Source organism: Leuciscus leuciscus, assembly GCF_965113295.1.
Source record: "Leuciscus leuciscus genome assembly, chromosome: 24".
Lineage (NCBI taxonomy): Eukaryota > Metazoa > Chordata > Actinopteri > Cypriniformes > Leuciscidae > Leuciscus > Leuciscus leuciscus.
The window spans coordinates 22,622,072-22,639,466 of record NC_138723.1 but is presented as its reverse complement, the minus strand read 5'-3'; the positions used below and the strand labels follow the sequence as shown (position 1 = coordinate 22,639,466).

Here is a 17,395-nt window from a genome sequence, read left to right as displayed (position 1 = left end):
GCTACTCACTGTCAAACAGTTCCAGAGACTGTTGGGTCTCATGGCAGCAGCTTCCAACGTGATACCTTTTGGACTACTGCACATGAGGCCCCTGCAGTGGTGGCTCAAGACCAGGGGGTTTTCCCCGAGGGGCAACCCATTTCGCACAATCAAGGTCACGCGGCGATGCCTACGTGCCTTGGTTATGTGGAAGAAACCTTGGTTCCTGTCCCAGGGCCCAGTGTTGGGAGCTCCTTGTCGTCGCAAACTGCTAACGACGGATGCTTCCCTCACGGGTTGGGGAGCGATCCTGGAGGGTCGCTCATCTCAAGGTCTGTGGGAAGACCATCATCGTTCCTGGCATATCAATCGCCTAGAGATGTTAGCTGTCTTCCGGGCTCTGAGGAGCTTTATCACAGATCTCAGGGGACACCATGTGCTAGTACATACGGACAACACTTCGGTAGTCGCCTATATAAATCACCAAGGGGGTTTGCGCTCGCGCCCATTATGCTATCTGGCACGCCATATCCTCTTGTGGTCCCAGGGGAAGTTGCTGTCTCTCAGGGCAGCTTACATCCCCGGGGTCCAGAATATAGGAGCAGACACTCTGTCGAGACAGGGGCTGAGGCCCGGGGAATGGAGGCTCCACCCCGAGGTGGTGGAGCTGATATGGAGGGAGTTTGGCCAAGCGCAAGTGGATCTGTTTGCGTCTCGAGAGACGTCTCACTGTCCACTTTGGTTCTCCCTCACGCATCCAGCTCCTCTGGGACTGGATGCTATGGTGCAGACGTGGCCGAGGCTACGTCTGTACGCTTTTCCCCCAGTTGCTCTGCTCCCGGGAGTTCTGGAGAGAGTTCGCAGGGACCGGGTTTGCCTGCTTCTTATAGCCCCGCGCTGGCCGGGCAGAGTATAGTTTCCCGATCTTGTGTCGCTCCTCGACGGGCCTCCTCTGGAGCTACCCGTCAGGAGGGACCTTCTGTCCCAGGCAGAGGGCTCGATATTTCACCCTCGGCCAGAACTGTGGAACCTGTGGGCTTGGCCTCTGAGGGGGCCCAGCTCATAGAGTCAGGTCTCTCAACTGAGGTTGTTGAGACCATTCTACAGTCCAGAGCTCCCTCCACGAGGAAACTTTATGCCCTGAAGTGGAGAGTATTCACTTCTTGGTGTAGTGACCGTCGGTTGGACCCAGTTAACTGCCCAGTTGGTACAGTGCTGGAGTTCCTGCAGGACCGGTTCACTGCAGGTCTGACCCCGTCCACTTTAAAGGTTTATGTGGCGGCCATAGGTGCTTACCACATTCCTTTGGGTGGAATGTCTGTGGGGAAGGACCCTCTGGTATCTCGTTTCCTTCGTGGCACCTGGAGGCTGAGGCCTGCAGTTCGCTCTAGGGTGCCACCATGGGATTTGTCCATTGCGCTGCAAGGCCTTTCCCTGGCCCCCTTTGAGCCTATTGAGGAGGTTCCCGAGAAGTTCTTAACTTTGAAAGCTCTGTTCCTCCTAGCCATTTCCTCTCTTAAGAGGATAGGGGATCTCCAAGCACTGTCGGTTGCCCCGTCATGCTTGGAGTTTGCTCCGGGCATGGTGAAAGCTTTTCTGCATCCAAGACCGGGCTATATCCCCAAGGTCCCCACTAATGTGGCCAGACCTATTATACTGCAGGCCTTCTGTCCTCCTCCCTTTCAGAATGCGGACCAGGAGACTAATAATTTGCTTTGCCCAGTCCGGGCATTAGATGCTTATGTCCACAGAGCTGCCCTGTGGCGTAAAAGTGATCAATTATTTGTGTGCTTTGGGTCCCCTAACAAGGGATCTCCAGTGTTTAAGCAAAGGATGAGCAAGTGGGTGGTTGAGGCCATCTCACTTGCTTATGAAGCAGCCGGACAGCCTTCTCCTATGGCTGTCCGGTCCCATTCTACTAGGAGTATGGCGGCCTCTAAGGCCCTTCTTTCAGGAGTTTCACTTCAGGACGTTTGTGATGCGGCGGGCTGGTCCTCACCGCACACTTTCGTCAGATTTTACTCTCTGGACCTGGACTCTACACCAGGGTCTCATGTTCTGTCTTCCTAGTGCTGCTCTTCATGATTTCACACAGGACAGACATTTGTAGCTATGGTGGCGTTGGTATAGACGTTCCCCTAGCGTCAAACTCGACGCAACGCGAGTTCCCTTGAAAGGGAACGCCTCGGTTACGACTGTAACCTCGGTTCCCTGAAGAGGGAACGAGCGTTGCGTCACCTTGCCATATCTCCTTCATGCCTGTCAGCGGCTACTTCAGACTTTTACGAAGCTGTTGTTCTCTGGTTTTCAAGCAGGCTTTATAGTTTCCTGGTACGTGACGTCACCCGCATCTGACGTTCCGCCACGCCATTGGGCTGATTTTACATGTGCTTCAAGACATCATCACGCGAAGCGTTCCCCTAGCGTCAAACTCGACGCAACGCTCGTTCCCTCTTCAGGGAACCGAGGTTACAGTCGTAACCGAGGCGTTTTTTATTTATTTAGTTCAAAGTTACTATCAGATTTAATGTTATATCTTGACAAACTATACATCATTAAAAATATATAAGACTCAAGTTTCAGTATTTGACAACTATTGTATTCTGAGAAACTTATAGTGACAGTTATGTCTTAATTTGTGTCAGGAGTTATGAAATGAAAAAATGCGTCGATACCTTTTAATATGAATTATGAGCGTCAGCTGGTCCATTCATAAAAAAAACTCCGTGCTGTCGTCATGACAGTGCTTCACAAAACAACGTCCCTCAGGGCTTTTAGCTCAAAAATGTGCAGACTTGGAGAAATATTGATATATTCTCATAGATTCACATCATATTTCTATAGACAGGAATAATATTTATTGAATTTATACCCAAATGCGTCGATGTAATCATTATGAGCGCTTCTTACTGAGATGTGCTGTGTTTTCAATTCATACCAATAGCCTGAGGGCGCTATATGCACAAAAATACTCCATAATATGGAACATGAAGAAGAGACATAATCATGTGACCTTCAAGGACGTCACTGATAGCATAGACATGTATAGAAAGGCTAGATGGCTCAAGGCGGAGTCAGCTGTGTCGTCACTTGGCGGCCATCTTAGGTCAGGAGACTGCGCTGCTGCTCCCTGCTGCTGTGGACGGAAGGTGAGTGACATACGCCAACTAAAATGCTCGTAACTTGCTGAATTCTTGACGGATTTACAAACGGTTTGGTTTATTACAAACCTTATTAACGTGGCTATGATTTGTGCTGATGCCGTTTATGGCTATAATTTTTCACAAGTATGCAGTTAAATAGCCGCATCCCTGACGTTTATGACACACCAAGCCGTTTGAAAATCGGTTGAAAATTGAGCAAAATATAGTTATTTCAGCACTACATGCACAATAGACTTTAATGTTATAACTGGACGAGCGGTCCTGTCCTAAGATGGCCGCCGTGTGACGTCGTCGGGTCCCATTGGCTCTCAGCGCCGGTAAGCTATCTAGCCTTTCTATACATGTCTATGACTGATAGCAGCTACACACAAAGCTAACACAGAGATCACTGTAATATGCAGATACAGACGTTTTGAAGACAATAATCATGATTGCAAATGATACATTTGATTTGCCTGTGTTCTTCAAGCAATGCCAGGTATTTTTATAATAATAGATTATATTTATAATGTAATGCTAATCGATATAGACTATCATCGTTCATAATTCTATAAATAATATATTTTCTGTCTGATTTTTTTTTTTATCTGAAGCCAAATTAGATCACAGAAGATTATTTAAAACACTTGACTTGCGTTATAACGTAAGTTTGGAGCACAAACATGGTTTTAATCTCATAAATGGTCCTGTATTGATGGTGTGCTAAGCTAACATGCTAGCTAGCTCAGGTGCACCTGCCAGTGCCACCTAGAAGTTATTCTTTTATGATTTTTTTTCTAAATAGGTAACTTATGCTTACTAAAAAGTTTTAGTGCATTTGATACAGTTTCAAATGTAAGTGAGAACTTTGATAAAATAAATTAGGGATTGAAACCCTATGAATAGCCTGTGAATAGCCAGTCGTTAGTAACTATAATGCAGACAAAAGATATGCATATTTAGATCCATAACCAGGCTGGAGAGGTGTGTGAATGTGTGCATGGGGAGACTGAGACTGAATGGGGCTCGTTTGCACCACAAAACAATAGAGACAATAGACTGAATAGATGACTTAGATGATGACTAAACATCAGTAGCATTTTTAGAGTCTAATCAAAATAAAGTCATATGACATGATCTTGAAAAACATTTAACTAAATACAGAGTTTTAGACTTATCATTTTCAGATTTTAAATATAACATGGTCACACATATGGCTTTAGCTGCAGTGCATTTCTAGATTGCTACAGTGCCAACTTCAATTTTATTTTCATGAAGATGTTTCATAAAAATACATTTCTAATAACTTTACAAAACTTTGAAGCTATTTAAATAATAAAAAAAATTCATTATGACAATAATTAATTCTACATTTACAATAAACTACCAGGTGTCAGCTTTCAAATGAGATCATACTTGTGCTTTTAGTACAAAGGGTTCATGAACTGTATGTGTTTCAGTTTGGGTATGTCATTTCTGGGGATTTTTCAAAAGTGGGGCTGCAGCTTAACAGGTTAATAGTTATGTGCCTCAACAAGTAAAGTCATAAAATAATGATACATTTGCAAATCATTAGTTAATGATTAATTAAAGCAGACAACTGGAAGTTGAAGCACATTGCTTTGACCAATTGTGGTAATTAACACATTAATTTACACTTTTAGTTAATAAAATATTTTATTAAGAAATGAATACATTATGACACATTTAATTAATAACAATTCATATATTAATTAATATATTAACCATATAGAATCTTTATTAGTTGCTGATGCAGTAATCATTAATGAATGGTTTAGTTCTTCATGAGTCATACATTAACACATGATTATCTGTGCATTAGATAAGCATGAATTAATGCATATTAGTGCACCCGTATTGTAAAGTGTTACCCAAACACACATTAACAAAACAACCAATAGCAACATCATTACAATCAGAATTAAGATGATAATGATATTGATATAGACTATTGATGATTTGGTACTATTTTTTTGTGCAAAAATATGTCTGCTAATCGTTTCCTGATCTCCTTAGTCCTCGTGCAATAAACAGTGGGATTAATTAAGGGAGGAACAAGAGAGGCTACAATCAAATTTGCGTTTCGCTCTGTTAAATTTAGCACAACTCCTATTCGAGATAGTAAGATAGAGACTAGCTTTGGTGCAAAAAAACTGAGCAGAACAATGAGGTGACTCAAACAAGTGTTGATCATTTGCTTTCTGCTTGAGTTGTTGGAGAGTTTGGTCACACTATATGCCAACACAGCATAAGTGCACATTATGAAGGGAAATTGTCCACAAATTGGCCACAGACTTAACATTGTAGGCAAGAAAAAATATGGTTCAGGATTGACACAAGCAGCTCTAATCATGGAAGAATATTCACAGAAGACATATCTGATAACAGGCTGACAGTATGGGAGATTGTCTGCCACAGAAGTCAAAACAACCATTAGAGTGATAGTAATGAGCCAAGTCAGAAAAATGATCAGAAACGTTCGTGAATTTGTTACAATGCTGTGATACCTTAAAGGAAGTCTTATTGCAAGAAGTCGGTCAATTGCCATTAATGTCAGAGCCATGCATACTGTGAAATCACCAAGATGATAGAAGAACATCCTTGAGATACAAGAGTAGTATGACACAGTTTTAATCTCAGCCAGCAGCACTGAGATCATGGTTGTGCTGCAGGTAGAGGTGTACATTATGTCAACAACAGCTAGATTACAGATAAATATGTACATTGGTTTGTGTAAATGTCTGTCAGTCAAGATGATACACAGATTGATGCCGTTCCCAAGCAATATGAGCATGTAAGTTATTAAGATGATTAATCCGAGTAGCTTTTGGTTCTGCAGGTGATCAAATCCAGTGATTATGAAGCTGTCTACATTATTCACAGTGTAGTTTTCTTTTGCCATTTTAAGTCACCCAATTCCTATAACATATAGACACAAATATTTTAAAATACAGTTTGTATAGATGAAAAAATTAAATCAATTAGATCCTCAATGTACTCATAAATGCACATTAAAAAAGCTCCAGTGAAGGAAAATGGCAGAAAGATGCAGACAGCATCTGTATCGACAAGGTGATGAAAACTCTGAATGTTGAAGTATAGTTTTAACAAAAATATAAAAAGAGTTTCATGCATTCTTGAAAAGAAAAATGAAGATATTATGTAAAATGTTTATTGCCCTTTACTTCTTTAGGTCCTTAATTAAAAACAATTAGAGTACATTAAAATGCCATATGATAATCCATCTGAGATGTTCCTCTCATCCAGATAAATAAATGACAGAAATGCTGCCTTTTATATTATATAGTGAGACAGATACGTCATGGTTTCCTAGCACCCGTGATCAAGCTAGTAATCAACAACATAGACAAAAAAAAAAAGAAAAAAACCCCCACACATTTAAAGGAACACGCCGACTTTTTGGGACTTTAGCTTATTCACCGTATCCCCCAGAGTTAGATAAGTCCATACATATCCTTTTCATCTCCGTGCGTGCCATAACTCTGTCTGACGCACCCACCGCTAGCCTAGCTTAGCACAAAGACTAGAGGTAAACGGCTCCAGCTAGCATACTGCTTAGAGCCCTGCACGGGGCAAAAAATCCAGCCCTAACCGAGACCTGGCCCGTGGTGTTCAAGCTCTAATCCGGCCCCAGCCCGAAAACGTCTGCAATTTTTCAGCCCGAACCCGACCCGAGACCAACATCAATATCATGGATGGCAGTCCAAGCCCTCGCTGCCCTCGAAAGCCTGCAGGACAACTTCGGCTCTGATCGGTTGCGCCTACACTTCCGCCGGTCAACCCTCTTAAGCGCTTCACTCTATGGCCGTGCTCCAGGTTTTTCAGGCTAACCTTCTCCGCACTATGGACGAGGCGGCCCCGAACCCTGAGAATTTAACGGACCTCAGGAGCGCGACGGACTTAGCGCTACGAGCCACCAAGTCCGCTGCTCAAGCCATCGGGAGGAACATGGCGTCTCTCACTGTCACCGAGAGACACTTGTGGTTAACCTTGTCCGACATGAAAGAGTCCGACAGAGCCACTTTCCTCGACGAGCCTGTGTCGCCATCAGGTCTCTTCGGCCCGGCAGTTAAGGGCTTCGCGGAGCGGTATTCTGAGGTGCAGAAAACCTCACAAGCCATGCGGCACTTCTTACCGAAGCGCTCTAGTTCCACTACGGGTCGCTCAAAGCAGCCGCCCAGCCGGAAATCAGCGCCGCCGCCTCCGCCACCTCCGCCGCCAGCTTCACAGCGTCGTCAGCCGAGAGAGTCTCAGCAGCGCTCGCGCTCTTTAAGCCGCCACAGGCCGCCTCCCCCCCGGGGACCCAGGCCCAAGATAGCGCTGAAACCTGAGCCCTCAAAGTCTTCCTGACCACACTAGGAAGACGGAGATGGTCGAGTCTTGCCGCGGCCGGACCGCCATCAAAATCAGCACGCTTCGCTTTCTCAGTTCCCTCAGCAGAGGCGACTGGAGATGTGTATTTCACAGCCAACGAGCCCGTTACACAACACGCTCGCCTGTACCCAAAGGCCGTTTTTACGGCCGCCCAAATAAATCTCAAAAAGAGCATTATGTCTGTTTGTCCGGCTCACGCCGATGGTGTTATAAATGTAGGTTCTGTGCCCACTTCCCAGTGCTCACTCCTACACATAAGCACGGCCCGTTCAGTGTTGCACACTCATTCACGGCCCACATCAATAAAACCGGCTCACGCCGCGTGTGTTTTAAATGTAGAAAAGGTGCCCGCTTTACAGTGCTCACCCCTACACACAAACACGGGTCGCTCTGTGACACACACTTACTCAGAGCCCCCGTCAATAAACACAAAATGCGTTCTGTGTGCAGAGAACCCATCAATAAACACAAATTGTGTTATGTGTGTGCAGAGCGCGCGCGCCTCCATGAGCGCACAAAGTGCATGGACGCAGCGCTCGCTCCCCTGAGACATCAAGGGGTGCGAATTTTGAACTATTTGGACGACTGGCTAATTCTAGCGCAGTCAGAGGCAGAGCTGATAGCCCACAAAGCTTTATTACTCGACCATTTACAGGATTTGGGTCTCCAAATCAACTGGAACAAGAGCTCGCTGTCTCCCAGCCAGAAAATGTCCTTTCTGGGGACAGACTTAGGGCCAATCTCATTTCTCTGTCTTACCCCTTCCCCTTCCCCTACCCCTTTGTCTGCGTCTTCCCCTTGCCCTTCGATACCGAGTGAAGGGGGGTAGGGGGAAGAACGTTTCTCTAAGAAATGAGACACCACTCGATTACCGTTTGCGTCATCTTCCCTTTCCGCTAGCTGGCTGCTACGTCAACAGAGGCGATATGCGTTGACATAAACAAACGAAGATGCCGTCATCTCGGGTTGTGATATCGATTGCCTGGTCTCTCTTTATCTTTGCACGCTTGTGTGCCATCAGTCAAAGACATTGTTTCATTGTATTTAACGGCGGCGCCGGCGCCACCATAAGCAAAACATAAGCAAACGGCAAATAGCGCATAGCTGCTAGCTAGCGGTTAACTAGTGATTCAAAACAAAAACATTACAATTAAAACCGCTTGAACGTTTTATTAAAGGTATCATAAAACACGAGTGTCATTAAACTGCTGAAAATACATACATTTGTGCGACTCACTTCTGAGAAATTCCTACCCCTCTCTTTCAAGTGTGGTCCTCCGCAGACTTCGTTTCAAGGGCTATGTAGCCCTACGCCTTGGCCCTAGCCCTTAATCAGAATGAGAATTGGGACACCACTTCCCCTCACATGAACGCGCAAAACCGAGGGGAAGGGGTAAGAGTAAGGGGTAAGACAGAGAAATGAGACGCAGCCTTAGACTTGGTGTCAATGACAGCGCGGCTGACGTCACAGCGCGCTGCAAATTCAGCGCTCGGTAGCGTCTTTCAAGGTCGGCAGCATCTTTCCTCTCAAGTGCTTCCAGAGGATGCCGGGTCTTATGGCTTCGGCCTCGGCAGTGCTTCGACTGGGCTTGCTTTTCTTGCGCCCTCTCCAGCACTAGCTGAAAACGCGGGTCCCGCTTCGAGCATGGACCTCTGGCCGAGTTCGCCTTAGGGTGACTCAGAACTGTGTTACAGCACTGGATCCCTGGAAGGTGACAGACTGGTATCAGTCAGGCGTGGATCTGGGAATGGTCTCGAAACAAAAAAAGTAGTCTCGACAGACGCCTCAGGTTGGGGCGCCCTCTACGAGGGCAGGCCGGTGTTTGGCCTGTGGGCAGCCCAGGAAGGGCGCCTACACATAAACTGTCTGGAGATGAAAGCGGTCGAGAACGCCTTGGGACATTTTCTCCCCTTCCTAAAGGGCCACAATGTCTTAGTCCGTACGGACAACATGGCGGTGGTGTCCTACATAAACCGTCAGGGCGGTCTCAGGTCACGGAGCCTCCACACGCTGGCAGAACGCCTCCTCGTGTGGGCCCAGCACAATCTGCGCTCGCTAAGAGCAGCGCATGTACCATGTTATTTATTTAACTAAATAACTACCACCACCGACAATTATGCCCACAAATATTAATACATACTGTCCATTACAGAGAAGCATAAGCATGCAGTAGAGAATATTACGTAGCCAAATGATATAGCCAAATGTGATCCAACCTTTTTTTGATGTTAAGTAACTTTACTGAAGAACAACGTTTCAAAGAACTCTTCGCCAACTGGATGGTTGTGTCTCATGTGACCTTGTTATTCGTACATGCTGTGACTATACAAATCACAACATGTAAATAGGAAAATGTTCGCGTTATTTTGTCACTTATTGGGAGCAGTATGCTAGCTGGAGCCGTTTACCTCCAGTCTTTGTGCTAAGCTAGGCTAGCGGGGGGTGCGTCAGACAGAGTTACAGTACGCACGGAGATGAAAAGGGTATGTATGGACTTATCTAACTCAGGGGGATACGGTGAATAAGCTAAAGTCCCAAAAAGTCGGCGTGTTCCTTTAAGTTAAATTAAAATTAAAATTAAAATTCCTCAACAATATCATAATGCATTAACCTATGATTTTAAAGTGCACATTTATCCAGAAATTGTAAGTATTATAATGAGGTATGATATTGGGAGACCGTTTCTCACACAGGTAAACAGGAGACAAATCTTTAGAGTCCTTTACATTTTAAGTTGAACCATTTTCTTAGGAAAGTGATAGTTTTCATAAATGTCAGAGTAGGGGGAAGTTGTCACTTGTTTAATATGTTGTAATTTTATAAAATGTATTAATTATGATATTTTTTTATTTTTATTGAGGCAAATCATCACGTTTATGTTATAGTTTTATATAATTTATTAGTTAATTTCGTTGGCCATAACAATGGCTTGATATATGGCATGGTCATGCCTTAACTGCAATCTCTAGTATTGCATTAGTATTGCATCCTTCTCATGGGGATTTAATCATTTTTGACTTTTAAGTCTGAATTAAATCTCTTTTTTGGCTTATTTTATCTGTAAAAGAAAACCTGCCTAATAATTATGCACATACCTGAATATAAGGTGTTTTTTATTTCCAGCCTTCATGAACAATTATATATCACTTATAGAAGATTAAATACAAAATGAATAGTAGTTATTACGATTAATGTGGTTTGGAATTGGTCAAATGTGCCTGGAAAAAAAAATTTGATCAGAAAATCAACGTGCCTAATAATTCTGCACGCACTGTAAACATGCCCCCCTCAGCCGCCATTAGTGGACACTTGTTCCAGGAGCCAGAAAGATGAATGTGTATTCAAAATAGGTCATTTATGTAGAAGAAATGTGAAATTATTTTTGAATTTGGAGCTTTCTAGAATGAGAAAAGCCAGAACATTTATTTTTGGCTCATGTGGATGAAAGACAACAACTCCCAGAATGCACTTGCTTCGCTGCCCTAGGAGGCCACTCCCAAGCCACGCCTACCGGTAAGAGAGCGCAGCAGTTGAAAACAACAAGGCTAGGCTACTAGTGAGTCTCCGTGACGAGTTTGCCCGGGATTTCGAGATCGCCCAAAATGTCCGGGATTCGGCTTTTGCGTTCTACAGTCGCCATTCATTATGTTTACTGTGGCGAGCAGGACGAGGCTGAGGGGCGCAGGAGAACGATGAGAGGCCGGTGGCGTGATTACTGATGAGCGGCACCTGTGAGACGCACTGGTCTCGTGGGCTATCTCTCACGGAGGAGCGGGAATTTTCTTTGCAATGTTAAAATGCACATCGACCGATCACTTGTTTAGCGTTCACGTAAACACTACATTCAGATTCACCAATCGGAATGAATTCAGCTAGACTGAAACAAAAGGTGTGCATGTAAACAATGAATGGCGACTGCAGAAAGCAAAAGCCGAATCCCGGACATTTTGGACGATCTCGACGGCCGGACATGTCCGGGAAAAAGAGGATGGTAACCCCTACTAGAGTTCTCAACGGGCCTGAAAATTATAACCCGACCCGACCCGGCCCGTGGCTTTTAAAGCCCGGACCCGATGTAACCCGACACATCAACATGAATTATCTGCCCGAACCCGGCCCGCGGCGTGTATTTTTTTTCTCATTCACGTATTTTCATGACCAGTAGACGGGAATTCAAATCAACCTTTAATGTTCACGCCTTTCAACAATACAAACAACTGAAACAATAAACTTTAAGGGCCCTATTTTAACGATCTGAAACACAAGTATCAAGCGCAAAACACAAGTAACTTTGTGGGTGGGTCTTGGGCGCTGTTGCTATTATACCGGCGGGATAAATGACTCTTGCGCCCGACGCAAATCTAAAATGGGTTGGTCTGAAGTAGCTTCATTATTCATAGGTGTGGTATGGGCGTAACGTGAAATAAACCAATCAGAGCGTCATCTCACATTCCCTTTAAGAGCAGGCGGGCTTGTTCTATAGCGGATTCCTATTATAACGGCGGATTTGCCAGGCGCACGCCAGGAGCGGTTCACAGCTGAGGAGACCGACGTTCTCGTCAGGGACGTTGGGGATGGAGAAACACACCCAAATTAACTTCGGTTAAACAGGCGTATGATAATTTGGGTAAATGTGTAAGCTAAATCGCTTTTATAATAAACTGTATATCTATCTATCTATCTATCTATCTATCGTAATAATGTATGATTTGCAAAAATGATAACTGCTGCGTCTGTGTGTAGATGAGAGAATAAAAGTGTATGCGCGTTGTGCACACGCTACATTGATTATGGCCCTTAAATTGCATATGAATAACATGCGCAACGCGCTACTGACTTTAAACTGTTTTTTTTTCGGTCATTGGCGGAATTGTTTTCTAAACCTGCAAAATAGCATGAGGGAACGTTTGCGCCGCAAACACGCCTCCTCTTTGCGCTGAACCGCCCCGGGGAGCGCAAGTGTATTTCTTAGTTAACCGACGTGCGTCTGTGGAATTTTAATTCTGACCCCATAAATAATTGAATCTGACTCCAAATTTAAATGACTCTTTAATTTTTACTGATTTTTCCCCTTAACCGCTGATCAAAAGATGAATTGTGTTTTAATTTAGATCTTTTATTATTCTTGACATTCCATACTTTCAGTTATTAATGCATTATGGACCCAATGCCGCATTGGGATCACGTCGGCTGGATCGTGTTTCTCACGGACACAAACTTGCTAATTCTGATTTTAGTCAGTGGATGTAGGGTTTGCTAATACCTCTAAAGTCGGTTGCCTACTGCTCACTCGAACAAAAAAGTGTAGTTTATTTTAGCCATTTCCATACAACTTGCTAAATCAGTGATAGACAGAAATCAAAAGGTCTTCAGATGACGTGCCTACTGCTCCGTTCATACATGCGCCTTTAGTTTGACCTACTTTAACTAAGATTTGCAGTAGCATCAGCCTCCTTAATTTACAAAAAAAAATGATATTTTTTCTGACTGTTCTGCTGCTGCGGGAATGAAACAACTTTACCATTCGCACCAGAAGTATTTATTTTGACCTCTCATAAAACAACTGGAGGCAGTAGGTTTGTGTGTTTTGCACGACTGAATGAGACCTGGAGGGGAGAAGATAGTGTGAGGGGTCAGGAACTCGTTGGAGAAGTTTGGTTGTGCTCTCTGTCCCATAGGTCTCTTCTTCAGATTAGTGAGTTTTATTGTTTTATTGCAGGTTAGAATTCTTGAATTCAGTCTTAGTAAAAATCCATCCTTACAATATCAAAGAAAATACAGAAATGATCAGACAGTGCTACATCCTTAATAACAATTGATGAAATGTTTAGACCCTTACTGATAAGTAAATCTAGAGTGTGTCCACGATTGTGTGTGGGTCCATGTACATGCTGAGTCAGATCAAAAGATTTAAAACAGTTTTGATTTCTTTTGCCATATTGGTTTCTGCATTATCTACAGTATGTGAATGTTAAAATCTCCAGCAATGGCAAAACAGTCAAACTCTGAGGTAATTGTTGATAACAGTTCTATAAAGTCCTCAGCAAAGGCTGGAGAGTATTTTGGAGGCCTGTAAATAATGATAAGTAAAATGCGTGGAGCACCTTTTAACACAATACCCAGATATTCGAAAGACGGGTAATTCCCGTAAGCAAATATTTGCTTACATTGATAGATATCTTTAAAAAGAGCAGCTAGACCCCCACCTCTCTTAACAGCTCTGCAGACACTCATAAAAGTAAAGTTAGGAGGGGATGTTTCAATGAGGATTGTTGCACTGCAGCTGTCTTCTAGCCAGGTTTCATTTAGAAGCATACAATCCAGGTTGTTTGTGGTTATTAAGTCGTTGACTAGAAGTGATTTATTTTTAAGTGAGCGGATGTTTAAAAGTGCTAACTTAACAGTCTTACTTTTTGTCCCCACAGCAATCTTAGTGTTGACGTGTAATAGGCACCAGATTAGTTGGGTTTGCTGTACGGCTATTGAAGGCCTTAGACTTTCTATCTTGTAATAGAACAGCAATAAAGAAAGATACAGGCACACTGGGTTCCCGCTTGTTCTGTAAACATTTGAGAAAGTTACTGTTATCATAGCGGGGACCCAACACATATCACTGAGAGCTGGTATCAGTTGTTTTTGGTTCACCTCAAGCAGTTGGAGGAGGGTGTGGGCCCTGGCGTTGTGGCAGAGGCCGAAGAGCTCTCAAAGGAGGGGGAGGGCGAGCTGAGCCCGCAGGCTTTGGTGGTTGCGGTGCCTGTCGTTTTTTTGGTTGATATCTGGGGGCTTGCAGCAAAAGAGTGGGATAGTTTGGTTCCAGCATACAGCAGTTCTTCCATTTTCTGTGAGAAGCACAGAAGTGGAGATGCTGGAGAGAGGGATAAAGTGTCTGGTGAGAGGGGCTGTTGCTCTGGTGTTATCGGAGGCTGTAATATGCTGTCCTGGCTTCCCTGGCTGTTTTCCAGGAAGTCGTCCTTGGGTGCTGAATCTTGGAGCAGTTCTAATATGTCTGTCTGTGGTGAGCTCTGTGGGCAGGGCTCAGCTGAGATTGTGTCTGTGAGCAGAGGTTGTTGTGGCTGAGTGGTGTTATCATTGTCCTTGTGTGATATGTCAACCGAATGTCCATTTTGCTGCTGAAGTGAAGTCCTGTGGTCATTCATACAGTGTCCAGGTGTGTGTGTGCGGTTCAGATTGAGTGGATTGGCACACACTGCAGAAGGATGATTGAGGGAGAAGTAGATATTGTCCTTTAGCACTCTTGAACCAAGTTTGTTTGGGTGGTGGCCATCCTGGTGAAACAGTTGTCTCTGACTCCAAAAAGATTGAAGTTGTCAATGAAGTTCACTCCTTTTATATTGCAGGTTTTTTGCAGCCATGTATTAAGCCCAAGCAACCGTGAAAACCTGTTTGTTCCTCTTGCTGGGAGTGGTCCACTGATGAATGTTTGAACTTTCAGTCTAAGTGTTTCAAAAAGTTCATTGAAATCCTTCTTAAGGAGTTCTGACTGCTCTTTATGAATATCATTCTTCCCCACATGCATGATCGATTTGCAGTCTTATGTTTCATCAGAATGTTCTGAAGTTCCCTGTTTATATCAGAAGTTGTTGTTTGTGGAAGGCAGCACTTAGTTGTATCCCTGCTGCTAATGTTTCTGATTATGGAATCCCCCACAATCAGAGTCCTGGGCTCGGCTGCGCTCTGAGCTGAGTGCCGCTGTCTGCTTGACCTTGAGCGCCAGTTGGCATCAGTGTTAGCTACTGGCTGATTCAGTCTGTGTTCGATCACATTCATCACGTTTGGGGATTCCTCATTTACATTCATTAGTACTTCAAATCTGTTCTCAAGATGTATAGGCGGTGGTAGGAGACCAGTGTTTGCAATCCTTGTCAGAGCTGTATCTGGGGTAGAGGATGCTACTGCGGCAATATGTGATGCTTGTGACAATCTTTTTTTCTTTTTTTATTAGTAATCCAAACTTTGTCGTTTGAGCACTGTGCTGATTTGCAGAAGTTAAAATTAGGTGATAAAAGGAGATACAATATAAAAATATAGAAGATAAAATATAAAAGCGATAGAGCAAAGTGCGGAGCAGTAAGCAAGAGCGTCCGAACAGTAGCTGAGCAGGAAGTGGAGTCAGTTAGTAGTCACATGGTTGGACCATGTACTGATATTTCGTACCTTCGAACGCGAGAACACAGGAGGCCTGTGGAGCGGAAGGATAGAGATCTGAAGTACACGTCTTTCAGGTCGAACGCTGCAGACCAAGCTTGGGGACGGGGCATTGAAAATGCAACTCTGTGTACGGAGGCTATCGAAAAAGGGCCCGTTTCAGTTGATACAGATCCAAGATGGTCGTAACCCACCACATTAAGGGTACATTGCGGCCATCTGGCAAACAAGAGGGGGCTGAGGGGTGCAAGGCTTTACAGGGTCGCACACCACCAGGCTTGCCTCTGGAGAGGCCCCGAATGAAACGGCTGGTCGGTCCATTACAGAGAGACCAGCGCGCTCAACGGGGCTCCACCGGCTGCAATGTGTTAGAGGAGTGAGGAACCACAGGGATTTCTGGGCGGGGAAGCCTCACTATGATCCTATGATCACCCATCCCACACGGCGCCGTAGCGAGGCGTGGTAATGGGGACTCCAGCTTCACGCATGAAGGCGAGTCTCAATCTCAACACCGCGATAGTCATATCCTAGCAATGAGAACATAAACTATCCACAAAAGCTGCTTCAACGTGCCACATTTAAACACATACATTATATCCACATGTATATTACAAACATGTGATACAACCATTGTGACCGTCCATATGGGGGGACAGGGAACGATCGCATCCAGAATGGCACGGGTGGAAAGGCATCTTGAAAAAGACGCAAACGCACCCGTGTTTCTCTTTCAGGAAATAGGACCCATCACCAGTGCCGGAGCACACGGGAATGACCACGGCAACACTGAACAGTGAACTGAAACAGTGAAGCACTCGCTTTTCCGCCGTCAACAAACACATACATTTTATGCTGTTACAACAGCAGTTGAGAGCTCAAAGCTCGTGATCACTGCTGCACTCACGCTGTAGAATCACCAGCAGCTGGGAGAGTCTTCCTAGAAGAAGCACCGACACAACTAAAAGTGGGGCATCTAATAGGAAATTAATGTTTCAAGTGTAATCCATATTGCTGTGACATAATTTTATTAGTGCATCCATTATAATGCACCAACATTAAATGATGTAGGGTACTTTGCAGCTTGTGGACATAAGAATTAAGACTGAGATTTAACTTTGTTTTCTGGTATTTTTTCTGTTAAATTCCATGTGACCTCAGCCCCCTCTGTGTTTGTTTTCTTGTGGGTGCGCTGCAAGAAATGCTCCACTTGTTTTTTTCACTGTTGCTTCACACTAATGAGCTTCGAGACACTAGAATTAAATCTCTTAGGTTCCATATGAACCTCTCCACAGATTTACCTGAGCAAACACAGTGCTATTAGTAGGATAATTAACATGTTTCTCACCTAGTTAGATGATGCAACACTTGTTGATTACTACACATCCTCAACACACACATTTGAGGGCAGACTTTGCAGTGGGTAAAAAAAAAAAAAAGTCATGACCTTACTTTCATGTATGACCGAACTTTAAATGACCTCAACACAAACAAAATATTATGAATAAACCAGCTGTTAGCTAATACATTCTGTCATCAGCTGACAAATATACACAATCTGACTTTTGGCTGCATAACTTATGACATATAGCCACAGAACAGTATATCATTTACTATACTTTACTAAAAATGTACTATTTAAAAAGTTTTGATCTTGACTTCTCACAAACAACATGTACTGTAGCTGTAATTT

The 17,395-nt window shown here is 44.0% G+C and overlaps 1 protein-coding gene across 1 annotated transcript; it reads right to left on the bottom strand.

The window, feature by feature from the left end:
- Positions 1 to 5,091: 5,091 nt before the first annotated feature.
- On the bottom strand, positions 5,092 to 6,045 carry LOC309488854 (olfactory receptor 10G4-like; the record flags this gene model as incomplete). Its single annotated transcript, XM_082157270.1, has 1 exon — positions 5,092 to 6,045. The coding sequence occupies one exon, from the start codon at positions 6,043 to 6,045 to the stop codon at positions 5,092 to 5,094; it is 954 nt and encodes a 317-aa protein (XP_082013396.1).
- Positions 6,046 to 17,395: the final 11,350 nt, after the last annotated feature.